Below are 19,350 nucleotides of genomic sequence, written 5' to 3' on the forward strand. Positions count from 1 at the left end.
ACCTTCCCGGCATCTCTACATCAAACCTTGAAATTGTCGTCAAAATGTTTTTGCACATCATTCTATACTACGCGTGTATAGTATAGATTCTATACTATAGAAGACTGTGAGTTTTTGAGCCTATAAACCACAACGACCACACTCACCATTAATTATTTACGAAAATTTTCTGTCATTCAGTTGTTCTCATTTATTTTACTAACGAATTATCTTTTACTTTTCAATCTATTATTCTAAAAAAAGTTTTTTTCTTTGTTTTTGACATATTTTAAATTGGAACTCTATTTTAATTTTTAGTTGATTAAAATATAATTTGGGCAGCTGCGGGAATCGCTGTAACAATATTATTATAGTTAATGTAGATCGTTCTGAAGAACATATAGATGGAAATTCCGCCAATATTTTTTGTATGGAAACTGATCACAGTCAACAGATCTTACCAATCACATATCTGTTCATGTAGACCGTATGGTAACGCGTTCGAACAATATAATTCTATAATGATGATAAGTATAAATAATTATATTCCACTTTATTTTGACCTGAGAACAAGTATTTTCCATCACGCATTGACTTTTGATCGCTATTTATTTATTTAAAATGTATTTACTTCCGGCCCGAAAAAAATTTCAATCGCGGAGATAACGGGTATTTGATTGATATGATATTATCAGTATACCGGTTTTATTTAGATACACATATACCTACCTATTATGAATGTATAATATTATATTTTATCGATTTTAACACACCACATTTAATAGCTTGCTATATAATATTAGATATTATGTTACATTTCGGACGTTTGTTTACGGTATCACGGGTTCAAGGTCTCGCGTTTTACGACGATTGTTTTCGATTTCGAAAACAATTCCAAGTACTATTCATAATAGTAGATAGGTACCTACTATGATATGTCATATGTAATATTGTGTGCTTATGAACCAGGAACGAAATTGTGATTTTTTCAGCTCACGTTCGTGACAAGAAAACGAACTGTCTATGTGAGTTCTGAGTATAATGTTTTATATTATGATAAGGTCGAACCACTCGAATCTACATAAAATATTATAACATATTATCATAAGTTTATAACATCCATCATAATAATTATCCGTTTTTACATAATACTCATAGTAATAATTAGTAATGTTCCGAATATATAATAATGCAGTATCAAACCTTGAACAATAATGAGTTAAATGTCCCGTCCCAAAAAAATGTAATACATTATTTAAGACTCCAAAATGCACTAAAATATGCATTAAACATTTTTAAAAGAATATAAGCGATGTCTAGTAGGGTCATATAGTTAATTTCATTATAAAAATTTCAAAGTTCGATTGATTTTATAGGTACATCATAATTGAAACTTTTTGCTAGAAAAGACATGTTATCTCCAACATTGAGCCATCAAAAAAATACACATTTCTACAAATTCAATAATTGAAAAAAAACAGCAAATAGCAAACATTTAACAATTTTTTATTGCGTGCAACAGATGACTACAGTGTTGTCTGGTTCACGTGGAAAAAGTAAGTAAAAGAGGGGAGGAAACCAGCTATAAATTCTATTTCTTGTCACAAAATAAAAATTCGGGTGCCCTAGTAAGTGCGAATTAGATTGGACGGGGGGCACGCTGGATGGGAGGGGGAGTGGATCGCGACAGGTGAAGGAATTTCGCACGGGAAAGGATCGCGAGGTCACGCGGACCAGGTATTGGTAGTTTATCATAATTCATAATATTAACATTAATACGACGACGGACGGTCTCGGCGACAGACTGTCGCGCGCGCTCTCATTATTCGAAATCCGCCGCAGCGTGGCTAAATTTTGCGATTGCGCCCGTCCTCCGCCGATTCTTCTTATTTGCCGCGGTCGTAATATACACATAATAATAATATAATATAGTAATATTTATTTTTTACCGATAAAAAAAAAAACGGACGTCGATCTACATATTATTTTAAATATTATATCATTATAACGTAATATTACATTATTTACAATCGTTTATTTTGTTTATTTTCTTTTATCTTATTCCTACAATCTTCTTCGTCTTCTTCGCCTTCCTCGAATCTGACGCAAGCCGACCGTCCGGTTAGGTCATCTAATATATGTGCGGTCGCCACCATTTATTCCTTGCACGTTATAACGTACAATATTATAGTATTGTACGTACTCTACGATAATGTTCTTTGGGAATAATGCGATTTATCAACAACATTATCAATAATATCATTATGTTATCATCATAATCGTCTACAGCTACCGCCGAATCGTCTGCGTTCCCTCCACCGCCGAGCGATCAAAGGCTGATAATATATCATTAGCCGCATTGCACTTACCGCCGAAGACGATCATCGATTGGGCACAGACGACAATCTCGCGCCAGTCTGCCACCGACTGTCGCACCACTCGCCCACGGAGCAGATCAGTCGCCTACTCGCCTGCCTCAGATATTATACTAATAATATTATCGGTAAGTGCCTACCTAAATTATGGTATTGCGTACTATTATTCCGTTATTACTTACACCTCGCGAAGTGCGCTTTTCGGTTTTAGTAGAGGGGCGAGACCGGGGTTTTTTTCACACGGCCACGCGGGTCGGTTGTCGCAATGTGAATAACTCAGAAACTACTTATATGCCTAATTTGTATCTCGGTTAAGGACTGTTTGTAGTCGTGCAACGAACTTTAAGACGAAAAAAGTGAATTTTTAGTCTGTAAGTAATTTTTCCCGTAAATACATTTATTATATTCCATTTACATATACTACTGTATAGCCAATGTTGTAATTGTTAACTTCACAAATAACTACAACGTGTTTAACGGATATTTTTGTGTGTAATTTCCGTTTATATTGAAAAGTAATATAACTCGTAAGGTTGATTTGTAAACAAAATAGTAGATTGGGGTTTGTTGCATCACAAATTGTGCGAGGAGTTGGCTGTCACACGTGTTTAAAAAGTTCAAACTAAATATGCTTAAACCTGTTACATTTTATTAACTTGTTGTTTTTTATTTATGGATTTAATTCATTTGTATTGAATAATTCTAAAATTGCCACAAATTTAACATTAACAACTAAAGGCTTTATCATTTGAATTACCGTCCCAGGTAACTACGTGATGATGTGACAGCCAATCCAAGCTGGGTAAGTTGTCACAAATTATTTTTTATTAAACGATTTAAAAAATGTATTCCGATTTGATATTAGTGTTTGGATTTTTTTAATATGTTCTAAAGATAGTATTTTGAATAATGTGACAAACAACAATTGAAAAAAAACAACTGTCTTTAAGAAGAAAAAAAAATAGTAAATATTGTGACCCTACAAGTCGCATTATATTGCGAAGTACGATACTGCAGTTCTTGATATTGTTGCAACGTTTCATACCTATTATTAAAAAGACGCATTTTGTTATGGAACCAATGTTTTAATTTTTATCTCTTTTGAGTATACTTTTATTTTTCCGTTTGTTGAAATGTGAATATACCTATTAAAATAAACATCGTTTTTTCATCGCGTGAGACAATTATATTTAAATATTTTGTGTAGAATATTCTTGTGTTCCGTGGGAGCTGTTAAACGCTTTCGTTTTTATAATGACATATATGTATATAACAGACAATAGTATTGTATAAAATTATTAGAAATTACAATTAAATATTGTTCTGTTATTTTTCTTTCGTAAATCGACCAAACGAAAATGACAATAATATAATATATTATTACCATATTACTTTTTGTTCGCAAATACATATAAATTTATATGTAATGCCTATATAACAGTAGAATCTGATACAGCTCTTGAGTGGTTTGTCATACGCAATATTTCAATTTCAATAATTATTATTAAGTTTATTGTTCTTCATTTTCAATAAGCCCGACATACAATAGTTGTAACGGGATCTCGTTTCGCTATAAGCGCTTTGTGTTAATCGTGCAGCACAGTCTATACCGAGTTCAAACAAGTTGATCGGATTATTCCATTCGACCGGCCACTGATGATATAATAATATTATATTATATGGGTATTAGGTGGGTAACCTACGTTTTATGAAGACATCCCTGTAAAACCATATCCATATAGATATTCGGGTGAGATATCTTATGTACAAGATGTACGAAATCGGAGATACTATTGTGACAAACTGTCCCAATATTCTATAATTCTATATAGATGTATCCATAAAACGAAATTTCAAATTGTTAATATCCAGCGTTATTGAGTATTGCACAGTGTTAATAAGTGTAATCTATACATAGATAATATTGGACTTTAAAATCCGATTTCAAGTGTTGTTTTTCATTTTTTCATTTATTTTGTGGTCTTATATTGGCTTTTATAAAAACAATTGTTAAAGATTGAATTTAGAATACGCACTCGGTATATTATTTGGTCGAACTGAGTGAGACTGTTCCATAGTATAACTGCAGCACCTTGATAGTAAATATACTTGATATTTCTACATTTTAAGTTTTCCTGCAATAATTAGTTATGTTCTATAATGATATAATATTATATATGTATACATCAATTTAATAAATTGAAAAATAACTTGGCAATATTACACGTGTATAATACTTATGCGTAAAACACTATTCTATTATTTATTTTAAAAAGCTACCATTAATTCATCTGGAGTAGTTGATGTATTCCATTTGAAGTAAAATACTTAAACGAATAATTTCACTATCAAATAACAACAAACATTACGTGTCAACTTATAATTATTAAAGAATACAACTAGATACAGTCGATAATTTTCAAAAATATTATATGGTACTTAATACCTAGGTTATTTACTATATACTTATCAGCTATACTAGGAGTTGAGTTTGGATTTGTGTCATATCTCAAACATTTAGTAGATATAACATCTATATTATAATAGCTGCAGAAAGTACTTCAGTACTTATTGGGTTGAAAGTAATGTGTTTATTTTCGATTTAATACCATGACACATCGAACGTAAACATGTATATACATTGATAAAATAAAATAATTTTGATAGTTGTAAGAATCGTACAAATCAACCATACCGTCCTAAGCGGTAAAAATGAAATTTACCAAAGGGAACGTGTAGCGTACAGGTCGTTACAAAGATAATATAATAGACCAACTATAATTGACCACAACTGTTATAACTTAATATAATATTATGTATTCACGGAGAAATTTCGATTGTAATAAATTGGGATACAGCAACATAAAATAATAGTATAAATACAGGCGGTTTCAACACAATTTATATTTTTTACAGTTTATTATTTTACTATAGCCATATAGCCAAGTGTTTTAATCGAATAATGAGTCTAGCGATAAAATATATTTGTATATATACTATATAGGTATTAAAATATCTCCTTTGTCCGGTGAACTATGATCCTGAAGTCGACTAGCTGAGTTTTAAATTTGAATGGTATGTGGGAAGTGAATACCTACTTATTTATTGAGAAAAGGTAGATACTACTGTAAAAATAAATAGCACATGATAAAAAAAAAATCACAGTGCTATACACAATATTAATATTACTAATTATAGTCATGACTATAATAATTAATAACCTATGATATTACACTAATATTAGGTATTATAATTATTATTATTACTTTCAATTTTGTACACTTTAAATAATCATATAAATTAAATTAATGGTGATGTACTATTGGATATAACTAGGTACGGATACCATTTCCTCATGTATTCTTCCTTTCTGGTATAATTTTTAATTTGTTCTTGCAGTATATAATACGTAAAGAAAGACAATGTATTATTTAGGTTTTTAAGTATGAGATATGTATATGGATATTGGATATGTTTTATATTTTTCGATGTTTTAAATTGTTTTCCATACGTTTATAATTATCACCTAGGAACTTTTTTTAAAAGTGTCATTAATGTGTATCCACTGTCCAACAATATTACGTATTACTTAAATTAAAGTGTCAGACGTCAGTATCCTATCCTTCAAAGTTACAAACTAGTAATTATAAGTTTAAAGCTTAATGTATTTCAATAGAATATATTAACAATTTCATTACGTTCACACTTTATATATCTACCCTGTATTTGAAACTTTAAGTACGGATTAAATATTGCAACTGCCAACTATGGCATAGGTATCTATTGACTATTCGTTTCGTATACAAATTTGTAGTTTTGGGTATGAAAACATGATTTATGTATACCTAAGGTTAATACAAAAATAGTTTTTTAATTTTTAAATAATTAATCTGACAAAAACGATTTTCGATTAATGTAAGGCTCGCTTTGGGATCAAAGTATATGAATTATTGAGTTCATTAAATGAACGTGTCATTATAAGGTGAAATGTAATAGAATTGAAATATGCATAAAAATATTGTAATAAAAAAAAAATTAAATTTAGCTACATACCGATAAATGTTTATTATTATGATGTATTAATTAGTGTATTTCAAATGTAGGCTTCATACATAAAGAACGAAATAATGAAAAATTATATACATAAAAAAAATTAGGTATTTTATTTTTCAAAAATATTGTTTTTGTAAATAATGACTTCAAATTATGTATAAAAATATTTTTTAAATTTCTAATACTTTTCAATATGGTAAATCGAGGAAATAGTGATAATCATCAAAATGTAAACGATAAAGTCGTAGAAATGGGTTAAAAATTGAAGAAATATGCTCTTAAAATTATACATTGATCTTATTATATAACCAGTGTGTGAGTTCAATAGAAGAATTTTTCTTTTGTGTATAAGTATACAAGCAAACCGGGATTAGTTTGTTTGTTTCCAATAGGCGAATGAGTCCATTAACCGCAATGAATCCAATAAGCAGCGACAGTGACTACTGTAATTTTTTTAATTGTTTAATTTATGGATAGGTATTGCCGTATTGGGTATAGGTACCTATTAAAAAAACCTTGAAGCTAGAAAATTTGGGTATTTTGGTGCACTATTAAATTACTTACTTATTTAAGCATGTTAAGCTGTTAAAACCCCTCCATCCGGTCCATCAACCAATATAAGTATCTGATTTCCGCTCACGATGAAAGTTTTGGGTGTGCTTTTTTGTTTTCCATCATGAAACCATTCGAAATAATACATCATACAATTTAACAACAACTAACGCGTCCATTATACTCAACACTTATACATATCTATACTATATAAGCCATAATATTAATATACATAGGTAGGTACCTATATTCTACCTACTTATATATAGGGACATTAATTATTAACTAATGAATTAGTAATTGTAATTCAATGATAGGATTATAACAAGCTTAAAATTTAAATGATTATAATTTTTATTCTTTAACTACCTAATTACTTCTTACTACAAATAACGATTGCCTAGTAGCAGCTATTTATAAGCATTACTGCAGTTATCTAAGAGAAGATTATTATTTATTGGAGATAATAATATTATAACTGTTGAACAAATAACATTCTGCAGAAATTCAAAAATATGACTGAAGTAGGTAGGTACTTATCTGTTTTTATTATTATTTTTCTGCGATGAAAATATTTCCTTTCATGACCATGGCCCATAATGTTCTATTGATAAACCTTATACGTTTTTCTATTATAGTATATATTTCTGACAGTTATTTTCAGTAATAATTTAAAATTTGTATTAATGAGAATGAAACAACAAATGTTTTGAAATACAAGTACTATGGGTTGAAAGAATTTAGTTAATTGGATTTATGATGTTAAAAAAATTATAAACTCATCACACTAGTGACTCAACTCGTACCACATGACAAAAACTTTACGATGGGAATTTATTTTACTGCCAACAAACAAATTTTATTAAAAATAATAAACTTGACTAGATTAAACCTCAGTATACCTATTTTAACTTATTTCATTTGTGTCAACTAATAAAATACGTAATTACTAATTATTTTTCGTTTGGTCTTTTCGTATACAATATACAAAGTAGGTATCTTTTTTTCTGGTCCCATCTATAATATAAATTATAAAAATTAATTACGAATAAATTATTTAAATTTTAAAGCTATGATACACATATTATGTTCATGTAGTATCATCATAATTAATTTATATTGGTGTGTTTATTTTTTTTTTAATCAACAGTATAAACACATGCAGCTTACCATATAATGCTCATAATAGTAAAATATGTATCTTTTTTATTCAAATAATCGTCAAACATTATTTGTTTGTTCCTAATTTAAAAAAAAAATATATATTGTATATGTCTGTATTATTGGTAGTATCTATTATACTACCCAATTACCTATGCATATTGTAGCGGTAAAAAAACAATAAAATACAATGTAAAATGCGTTTAAATAATAAAACAATATAACTCAAATACCAAGGGTTTGTTATTTTTGCAAAATTTAAATAATTTTTTTAAATATTTATAGTTTGATGACTTATATAACGTATTGATGCCAAATTTATACCTACGATATATTTAAAACAATAAAGTATACAATGTAAAATTTGTTTCAAAATTTAATTCATTTGACAATTTTTTTAAAAAATGGTTTAATATATGAGTGAATCTATCGAATTTTTTATTTTGAACAATTGTCAAAAGTTGACTGTAGGCGGAATTAACATATTAAAAATTTGGGTGTAGTTGATACTCGGTGAAATCAATAGATATTTCTTACAGCTAAAAAGGTCATTTCGGCACAATTAATGTATGCCCTTTAATTTATATTTGAACTAACTAATGATTAGTTTAGGAAGTTGTTTAATAAGTCACAGTCTACCGGAAGACCGGGACGTATATATTATAATATATATACACACACATGTATATAATATATATATATATATATATACACACACAGGGTGATCCATTTAAGTATACACTCATTATTTTGAAGTTTTACCTTTTTTGAAAATAATATTTTTTAACATAATTATTGATGTAGTTTTAAAACAAATATTCTGAAAAAATACTGTAGTTTTACTATTTATTATCATTTTAATAAATTTTTACTTTTTTGAAGGATTTTTGATTTCATATTTAGAAACAGAATATTATTCAAAGTATTTCAATTTATTAAGGTCAAATTTCGGACAATTATAGTTTATTACTTATAAGAATTTATTTTTTAGATGAACTGATTAAAGTGGTACAATATGATAGGTAGGTACCTCAAAAAATGCTGTCCACTACTCCGCTTATCTAAGCTTTAAGCACTTATAAAATTATTAGTTATTACTAATAAACTACTTGTCCAAAATTTGATTTTTATAGATTGGAATAGGTACTCCGAATAATATTTTGCTTAGGAATATGTAATTAGTAATAAATGGTATCATTCAAAAAGGGAAAACTTAAAAAAATGTTGACGATTAAAAATAGAAAATAATATATTATATTATTTTTAATAGGTAATTGTATTTAGAAATGACATCAAATTATACAAAAATAATATTTTCAAAAAGGTGGAACTTTTTTAAATAATGATTGTTGACACTAAAATGGATCATCTGGTATATAATATATATAGTTATATATTAAACAGCTTGTATACACCTAATACCTATAGTGTATCTGCGCTTACGAGCATATTATTATATAGTATGTCATAATTCATAAATTATAATAATTGGTATATAGGTACATGAAATGTTCACTGAATGTTTATATTATAATTTTCTATACACCATAAAATGTTTAAAATATCTTGACTCTGAGCTAGCATGAGACAGTTTTTTTTTAAAATTATTGTCGGTAAAAAATTGTCCACTCAGTCAAAACACTTGAAATTTAATACAAGATTCCTCACTTCTCCAGTTCTTCATCATAAGTAATTATTATAGTGCAATATAAAGAAAAAGTTGATAGTAAATACCAAATTCACAATAATTTTTATATATAGTAATAACAACTTATGGGGAACCAATGTATTACATTTTTCATGTTTTTCGACAGGGTGAAATTTATTAAAATGACGATAATTGAAAAAAAACTAATTAAAAATTCGCATATTTCACTTGCCTATAAACAGCTCAAAAAGAGTTAAAATATTAAACAACTACACAATGTATTGAGAATATTAATATAAACATTTGATGAAATTTTCTAGTTTATTCTAGTACGGTTATTCGTTTTTGAAATTGCAATAAAATAAGAAAATCGATTTTTTCAAAAACTGGTTTTGTTTAAAAATTCCCGTTTTTCCAATAATTTTGAAAAGCACTGGACATGGTCAATTTTTACCTCTAAAATGCGTTCTAACTAGATCCAATTTCCTACGAGAAATCTCTTCAGTATCTACAGAGCCGTCCCGTGGGGGGGGGGGTATAAGACCCAGGCGTATGGCTTAAAGGGGCGCCAAAAATTGTTTTTATATTATTTTAAACTTTTCATAAATAAAATATAGAAGAAAGATTATTGTTTTAAAATTATTTTAGACCATTACAATTTTTTTCTGAACAAATTTCCGACTATGTTCGACTAATAACAATTAGTCAACAATATGTACTTGATTCAACTTGTCCAAACTTAATGATAGATTCTAGGATAAAGATCTTACCGCGCCTGTTACCGTCGCTTCCGAGGAATGCTTTTTTAGTAAATTTAAATTAACTGAGAAGTATTTACGATCAACCATGTTGCAAGAGAGGTTAACCAATTCAGCAATATTGTTAATTGAGAATGAAATAACCAAAAACATCGATTTTGAAGACGTCATTTAAGATTTTGCTTCAATAAAGTCCAGGAAAATTAAGTTTTAAACTAAGTACCTATATAATACGCTAATATGATACGTTTGTAAATATAATATGGTTATAATATTATATAATTTGTGATTTGTATTAATTTTTAATTATTTAATACGGTATAAATTAATAAATTATACCTAACTATTTTAATAATTCCTATTACAATCAGCATTAGATTTTTGTCAAATCAATGTTCAAAATACGTTGTAAAAAAAAATTAAATAGGAATGAAATGCATTATGATTAATGATAAATAAAATAGGGGACGAATATTTTTAATTTTGCCCTGGGCGCCAAATCTTAACGGCACGGCTCTGAGTATCTAATACTAGAGCATATAATTGTATACAATATAAATCGTGTACGTACAAAATATGTACAATGCACATAATTATTTACAAAAAAAGAAGAAAAAAGGCATAAGTATTACATCATTGTAGGATCAATACACTCGCAAAATCTGAAATCCAATGTTCAAATACAGATAGGTGCTTAATAGTTAATACTATTAATTATTATGTTATTAACTCTGAGTTCTATAACACCATAGAACAATAATAATATATAATACATACTATATAATGGGCCAATTCACTGCTAGCACCCACACTCTAAGTAATGAAGTTAACGCACAAGCTGATTGATTAGCGAATTTTCTGAACGTAAATTTGACAACTATAGGTACTATTATTATTTATTTTACTACGTACGGCCGTTTGGGTCAGGAAGAGAAAACAATTAATAGTGCGATGACTGCGCTGACACCATCATAAGCATAATAATAATAATAATAATATGTTATGCGACGCGCCTTTATCGAATCGATTATATCATGCCGTCGCCTCCGAGAAGTTTTCCGTTTTCGTTTTATCCAAAATAATAACAACAACACTGCAGCAGCTGAGGAGGCAATACCGTTATCACATCACTAGTCGCGACCGCCGACCCGTCTTATCTCAATTGTCGAGCGCGCCGCGAGCGTTCCGCGTTTAAAACTTCAAAAACCGTCTATCGCGCTTCTGTAATAGTCTATTAATATTATAGTTGTTTATTGTTTCCCGGTTCCCACTACATAATAATTAATAATTGTCTATTGAATTTTTTTAACACCTAGGCCGATGATAACTATAACTTACGCACGCCCGACCTACATGCTGAAAAGATCGACATTCGACGTGATGTAATATTTTAGCGATTTTAATAGTCTCGTTCGAACTTCGCAGCGTTACGACCAGTATAATTGTATTTGCAATGATAAAGATCGGTTGAAAACTGACCAGACATTCATGGGTATTGATTATTTTTTTGACGGGCTCGATCGCCGTCGGTTCAATCGTTACAACTGATATTAGATTAATACCCTTGGTATAAACACCACAACCTTGTTAGTCGTCTGTTCGGCGTGTCATTTTAAACAAACAACAACAACAATAATATTAATTATGATAATAACGTGTACCTACACGGTAGCCAGTTCGGTGCGAGCAAATCGGACAACTCTTATAATAATATAGTGCAATACGTTTCGAGTAATAATAATAATAATAATTATAATATGCAATTATAAATAATCGACCGCGGGCTGCTGGCACTGAAGTTATCGACCGACGATCCTTTGTAGAAAAATAATTAATTAAGATGACGTTATGATTTGTGCGAGTCGAAAATACGCGGCGACGATCGTTCTCGGATTGCACATGCATCCGATCGACAACCACTGTTGTCGTACACCTGACGAAACGACTAACGACCGATACTTGTCGTTGGATCGATCGTGAATTTTGTCAGTCAAATAATTGCACTCACACACACATGTGGTACCTATGTAAATACAAACAATTACAATACTTAATTATTAATATGTTGCACATGTTGTTTGGACTACAATTGCGTCAGTGTATACGCGTTCGTTTTTGTTGTTATTCAAAATTTTTTTTTCCCCAGCCACCTCAGTCCGAAACCGATGGCCATCCGACCTGAGAAATTCGCCATGAGGAGCATTGTTCGAGTCGCGTTCATCCTGATCGCCTACAGTAAGAACCATGTCGACGTGTGACGATCGTACATTGGGTTATAAATTAATATTAATTAATTTCTCTGACAGGTGCATCCCGGGCATGTGCAAGATTATCGTTCAATACCCAGGACTTGGTATTGTTGGTGAATGATTCGACAACACTCACATTAACCTTAACGTAAGTACCTTGAAAATGTTTTATTTTTTAGTTTTTAGTTTTGTTACATACTTATAATATTTCACAGTTTAACCTGACCTGTTCCTTTTTATTCCAGGGACAATTTACCAGTAAATACCACATTAATCCTCAGCACTAATCATAAAGACTTACTGACGACAAATATTACCAAAATAGAAGTCACCAATTCTACAGGTCCAAATGTATGGCCAGTTGAGTTGTTTGGTCATGATGCCGGCCATGACTTATTAAAAGTTGATGCTTTTCCTTCTTCCATCAAGTAATAAAACCTAATATCACATGTATTAAATTTTAAACTTTTTGTTTTAAGTATTAGTGTATGACAGAATATCTAAGTCATATAAAGTGAACTTATAACATAAGAATGTGAAAATAAATTATTAGACCATTGATATATGCATTTATAAAGAAACTATTTGATTCTCAAAAAAGTTATTTCTGTTTAAAGCTTAAGTTTAAATGATTTATTCAATAATTGATAATGTACCTATTCAGTACTGTGTACCCATATAGTATTTGATATAAATCCTTGAGAAGGCTGTTGCAGATTACCTTCAGCAATTATATTATATTGCTTAATACTTAATACAATTACCTTACATTTATTGACTTGCTTAGCGAAGTCTGTAGAAATGTTGTATTAATGTAATATAGGTATTGATAATTTTTTATTCAATGTATTTGAAAGCTATTTAATTCCAAATTTTAAATCATTAAAAAAAATATTTTTTCTTATTTGAAATCTTATAATGACGTGTTTTGCATAAAACAATTACAATACCACCCTATTTTACACAAATATTTTATATTTCCTAATACTTTAAATGATGATCAAAATAGATATATTTAATTTTAAGCAATTTATTATTTAATGTAAAAATATATGTTTCATGGATTCCTACTTATAATATAAAACATTTGTTAAGTTTGATGATTATTTTTTATATGGTGATGTATTAATTACCTACATATTTTAATAATTTATTAATGTATATTAATATTGTGTTATTACAGATCCAGTGATGCTTTTGTGAGAGTCACTCTTCAACATTCTAATGAATTGGCTTTAGTCAGTGTTGTTGTTGGGTGGATTTATTTTGTTGCATGGTCAATATCATTTTATCCTCAGATGTATGAAAACTGGAAACGTAAAAGGTAAATCATATTATGGTGTTTTTCTAAAAAATATAACCTGTTATCAATATTATATACTATGAATCATATAAACAATCTACTTACTTATTTTAAAGAATATATATACTCACAAAAAATTAATGAACACCCCATTTCTAAAATGTTATGTTATAAGATTTAATTAACTATTAATAATTTTTGACTAGAAATATAATTGGTGTTAATTATTACAGAATGTGCTTAGAACAAATCACTTTTTATAGTAAAGTATGCACATAGTGCATTTGCATTTGTACAAAATAAAATTACTATAATTTTTACCAACGCCCATTGTTTTTTAATCAATTTTGATATATGTAATTTTTATTTTTATTTTTAATTATATTATTTAATAATATAAATTTATAATAATTTCACATAATATCATGTTGACTTTTAGATATTCTTTAATGTGCTTCTTATTTTTATTAGATTAATTGGTTATGGCTAATTTCTATAGTAAATTATGTTCTCATTTTAATTTGTGTATTAAAAAATTGATAATTTTGGATATGCCCTTTTCTGTAGTAAGTGATTCACATGTTTTATTGACATCTTATATAATAGTATAATACATCATGTAGTATGGCTTCTGAGGTAGATATTATTACTGACACCCTCCCAAGAAGCCTTATTTTAATTTAATATATAATTTATAACATAAAAATGTAAATAATTAACAAACTACAACTTTGTAATTTAATACCTTTAAAATTTAACAAAATAAAATGATGTTGTATGTATGATTTAACTATTCGTTTTTCAATGGTAATTACTACATATTTGATGAAGTATTAATATATTCAATTGAAATATTCTACATGGTAAACATCCGTTGGACACCTTATGTTTAATTTATAAATGTTTTAAAGATTGACGACCTATAAGAAATTTTAACAAGTTTAAGTAAAAACTGAATGTACTAATGTCAAGTATTTAAGTTGTATTATTATTATTATAATTATGTTATTTCAAATGAAAGACCTTGTCCTGTATCATTAATCATTATTAACAAATATAGGTTGTTGAATGATTCTTGCATTTTGGTTTTTATAAATCCTGTACAATGTTAAAAAAGATAATTTTTTTTTTTAAATTTTAATTTGCATTTTATTTTAAAATAATGATAGCAAAGCGATTACAAAAAGATAATTATTAATTTTTATATTTTATTTTAATGGCAAACAGTGTTTTTAATACTAAGTATTAAATTACTTTTCAAATTTAATTCTATACATTTATTTTACTATTCATCAATTATTATTTAGTATATTTAGTTTTTTTTTTATATAGTTCTTCATGTTTCTGATAATTTTGTAGTTTAATACTGCCATGCACCTTAGATTAAAATCCGATTAATTTATTAATAATTTGTATTATTTTTTTAGTGTTGTGGGCTTAAATTTTGACTTCATTGCATTGAACTTGGTTGGATTTATGTTATATTCGATGTTCAATGTTGGTCTATGGATACCTGAAATTGAAGTATTATAATTAGTCATCAATGTCTTTTGATCACCTTTTATTTACCTGTCTGTACTTTATGATTGAATAGAAAGACTACTCAGCCCGAAATCCTCGTGGATTAAATCCAGTTCAATTAAACGACATATTCTTTTCTATTCATGCTGTATTTGCTACTTTAATAACTGTGGCCCAATGTTATTTCTATGAGGTAATCTTAAGTTAAATTTGTTTATTGAAATTGCTTATGTAATAATACTATTATTATTATATTATTGCATCATATATTAAAACATGTATGTTATGTAAATATTTTGGTAAAATAGTGTCCTGTTTTAATTAAATATATGTATATGTTTTGCAGAAAGGCGATCAACAAGTTTCTCGGACAGCCAAATCAATCATGTCCTTCTATGGATTACTAATAATCATATTATTAGTTCTTGTATATTTAGAAAAGATAGTATGGCTGGACTTCCTTTATTATTGCTCATATATCAAGTTGACCATAACACTCATCAAATACATTCCACAAGTATGTGTTACACTCATCCTCTAAAAATATTCAAACCAGTTATTTTGTAATAAATAATAACTTTTATTGATACAAACATCTCTAATTTAAAATAATTATGGGATCACTTTAATTAGAAATCTAAAATGTATATATACATGAGATAGTTCTTGGTTTTTCAAATATTCATGTACTGTAATATCGAATACACTATGCATATTTTAAACTTTTTGTGTATAGTAATAGAAATAAATTATGTCTAGGCAGTAATGAATTACAAGCGTAAGAGTACTATTGGTTGGAGTATCGGCAACATATTCTTAGATTTCACAGGAGGATTACTTAGTATATTGCAGATGATTATCAACGCATATAATTACAGTAACTATACTTAAGTACTGTAAATATTTTATTTGTGAATTTATTAACCATTTTTATTTATTCTAGATGATTGGGCCTCAGTGTTTGGCGATCCGACCAAATTTGGTTTGGGTTTACTGTCAGTGATTTTTGATATATTGTTTTTCCTACAACATTATGTATTCTACAGGTATGTTCCACGATTGATATTTTGCATTGTGCATGTTGTAGCTTATTGCATGTTTACTGTACTGTAGCCACCGTCTGCTTTTTGAGAAAAAATCAAATAAGATTTGGAAAATGTAACCTCTGTCTTGCGCAAATGGTTCTGGTGATATTACGATTATCAAAATAAATGTACACTTAATGAATTTTCTTATTCTTTAATATTTTCAGTCCGAAGAGTTCGAAAATATATGATCTCACAGGTTGCACGTAATTTTAGTATTGAAATTATAATTTATTTTTATTTTTATTATTATTATAATTATTATTAGTATTTTTATGTAGTATAATATGTAAAGTTTGTTTTATGAATTTAACTTAATTAACTGAGTTCATGTGAATAATGATATTTTTATTAAAAATAAACAAATACTATTGTTATTGTATCGTGTTCAAACATTATATTTTTGTTATTATCATCCAATTTTTATTGAAAACAATTATAAAACCAAATGCGCTCATTTGAATGCTTTTTAATTTATTCACCACTATTTGTTTTGTTCTTTAGATTAGTTTTGTATGCTTTTAATGTAGACATGTACAATGTTCTTATTAATAATATTTCTAAGGCTTAAACACATTTCAGAGCATTAGTTTTCACAATCTTCAAAAAAAAAGTATCACGTATAATAGCGTACAATTATTGTTAATTAATATTATTGTTATTGTTTTTTTTTTCTAGTGGAGTTAATTATGCAGAATTTGAAAATTGTAATGTGGTAGAAGTGGAAGATGATGAGGTTACTAATTCAGAAGAGCACACTAAACCAACTGATAAACCAGATGACCAGATATGTTAAAAAAAATTGTTTATAATTTTTAACTCTAGACTTTGACTAATTTAAGTCCATAGTTCAATTATGCTAAACATCTTAATTGCATAGTTACATCCAGACAAGACTGAACTTATCCACTAACACCAAAGTTATTCTAAGATATACTTTTTTTCTATGTTTTTTACTTGCTTGATAACTTTAATTTAAACACAACTGTGGAATACCACTGTTTATAGGAAAAACATAAGTTTTTTTAATCGAAACTTCTTTAGGTAGTGATTGTAGGGTCTTAGGCGCCAGGCGGCTAGTATATTTACAAAGCCATGTCCAGTGTTGGCCTGGCCCAGGCCGCGAGCTTTTTATTTGCTTGATGTGTTCCTGGTAATAGTAAGTATAGGAAATAGGAAGTAGAGACCCCTGTACAGTATTTGTCAAAATATTATAAATTGTACATCATTTTTAGAATATTACAGAGTCACGGACTGCCCCTGAGAATTTTTGGGTCCTGGATATGGACAAATTGTTTCAACAAAATGTCATGTACATTTTTTGAGACGTGTACTTCAATATGAGGCTTCTTAAAAAAACTGATCCATGGGCCTTTAGTGTGTCATGCCGACAACACTGTCCATCCCTTTTGTGTTACCTAATCACCACCTGTAAAAATGCAATAACTAATACAATTCTACCTATATTACTTATTGTGTATTGTATAATATGATGTGATAAACTAGTAATTAAATCGAACCACTGAGGAGTATTTAAGGTATTTATTACCATCACAAATTGTATAATGATACAATTTTCAAATTAATAAGAAAACAAATTTTGTAGAATCTTGTGTACCTACAAAACCTTACTTTACTTCACTACTAAACTAGATAGTAACCATTAGGCATTAACCATGACTTAATTATTAATTTTTAATTGAACATGTAATACCAAAAATCATGATTAAGTTATTCAATTCTTGTTTGGTATATTATATCACGGTAACATTTAATGTGTCTATGAAACTGATTGTAATTTATTTTAAACATATAAGATTTGGTTAATATGCATACATAATAGTGTTTCCAGTTGATTTATAAATATTAAATGTATATTTTTTTTATTATTGATTTTCATGATATTAATGTTATAACTTTATAAGTTACGCGATAAGAACTATTTGATTGTAAAAAATTAAAAAAATTAATTTAATTTAGTTTAAAAGTATCTGAGACTGAAAATAATGTATGATTGAAATTTAGAATTTAATAGGTACAAACTGACATGATTCATTAAGTATGGCTTACCATTGATTTGATTACAATTTAATTTAGTTAAAATATGTACACTAAATTATCAGTATATACCAATTTATAACTTCCATGCTTGTTGAAAGAAATATTCTTGGGTTTCTATTAATTATAATAATCCTGGTATGAAATCCTAGGCCCTAATGTTGCCATGTAGGCAGAAATATACCTACGGAACAATGGAACATACCACATGAAAAAAAGGGCCCTTATGTTTGGAGTTTCTACTTTATAGTTTATACTAAACTGCATACCCATTGTACTACTGAAATCTGCTCACAGTCATCTAAAACTAAATTATATATCACCAAATTCCTACAGTTTCATCAGAAAATTAGGATCTAAATACCACTTTTTTTTCTGCAATGAAAAAAATATCCAGCGTCAGTATCCAGAAAATGGACCAACCACTGCTGTACTCTGCACTTATCCATTATATGAACATGGACATAACAGCATTTTAATGATTAAAACATTTAGGAATTTAGAAACATAATGCATAACAATGATTAGATAATAATACTATTATATTTTATTAATTAGTTATTAATTGAATACATGTAGCCTGTTAGTGAATTAATTATTTATTGTGT

General features: G+C 28.2%; 1 protein-coding gene across 4 annotated transcripts; it reads left to right on the forward strand.

Moving 5' to 3' along the window:
• Positions 1–1,988: 1,988 nt before the first annotated feature.
• On the forward strand, positions 1,989–18,374 carry LOC111035617 (cystinosin homolog). Of its 4 annotated transcripts, none has more exons than XM_022317307.1 (11): positions 1,989–2,482; positions 12,673–12,761; positions 12,833–12,923; positions 13,021–13,203; positions 13,959–14,099; positions 15,506–15,602; positions 15,673–15,792; positions 15,946–16,116; positions 16,359–16,476; positions 16,543–16,645; positions 17,363–18,374. In XM_022317307.1, exons 2-11 carry the CDS (start codon positions 12,692–12,694, stop codon positions 17,478–17,480), a joined length of 1,212 nt encoding a protein of 403 aa, XP_022172999.1. In that variant the 5' UTR covers positions 1,989–2,482; positions 12,673–12,691; the 3' UTR covers positions 17,481–18,374. The 4 variants fall into 4 exon arrangements, with proteins under 4 accessions (XP_022172999.1, XP_022173001.1, XP_022173002.1 ...); XM_022317309.1 differs by lacking the exon at positions 17,363–18,374 and adding an exon at positions 16,713–16,844 and having other exon boundaries at positions 1,993–2,482; XM_022317310.1 differs by lacking the exon at positions 17,363–18,374 and adding an exon at positions 16,852–16,985 and having other exon boundaries at positions 1,997–2,482.
• The last annotated feature ends 976 nt before the right edge of the window (positions 18,375–19,350 follow it).

Source organism: Myzus persicae, unplaced genomic scaffold (assembly GCF_001856785.1).
Source record: "Myzus persicae strain clone G006 unplaced genomic scaffold, MPER_G0061.0, whole genome shotgun sequence".
NCBI classification, from domain to species: Eukaryota; Metazoa; Arthropoda; class Insecta; order Hemiptera; family Aphididae; genus Myzus; species Myzus persicae.

What these genes read in the sequence shown, in the direction of transcription:
- LOC111035617 (XM_022317307.1), top strand. Translation starts at nt 12,692, where the DNA reads ATGGCCATCCGACCTGAGAAATTCGCCATGAGGAGCATTGTTCGAGTC. An exon ending in GCTTTTCCTTCTTCCATCAA is followed by an intron (nt 13,204 to 13,958) that starts GTAATAAAACCT and finishes GTGTTATTACAG; the next exon opens with ATCCAGTGATGCTTTTGTGA. An exon ending in CCCAATGTTATTTCTATGAG is followed by an intron (nt 15,793 to 15,945) that starts GTAATCTTAAGT and finishes TATGTTTTGCAG; the next exon opens with AAAGGCGATCAACAAGTTTC.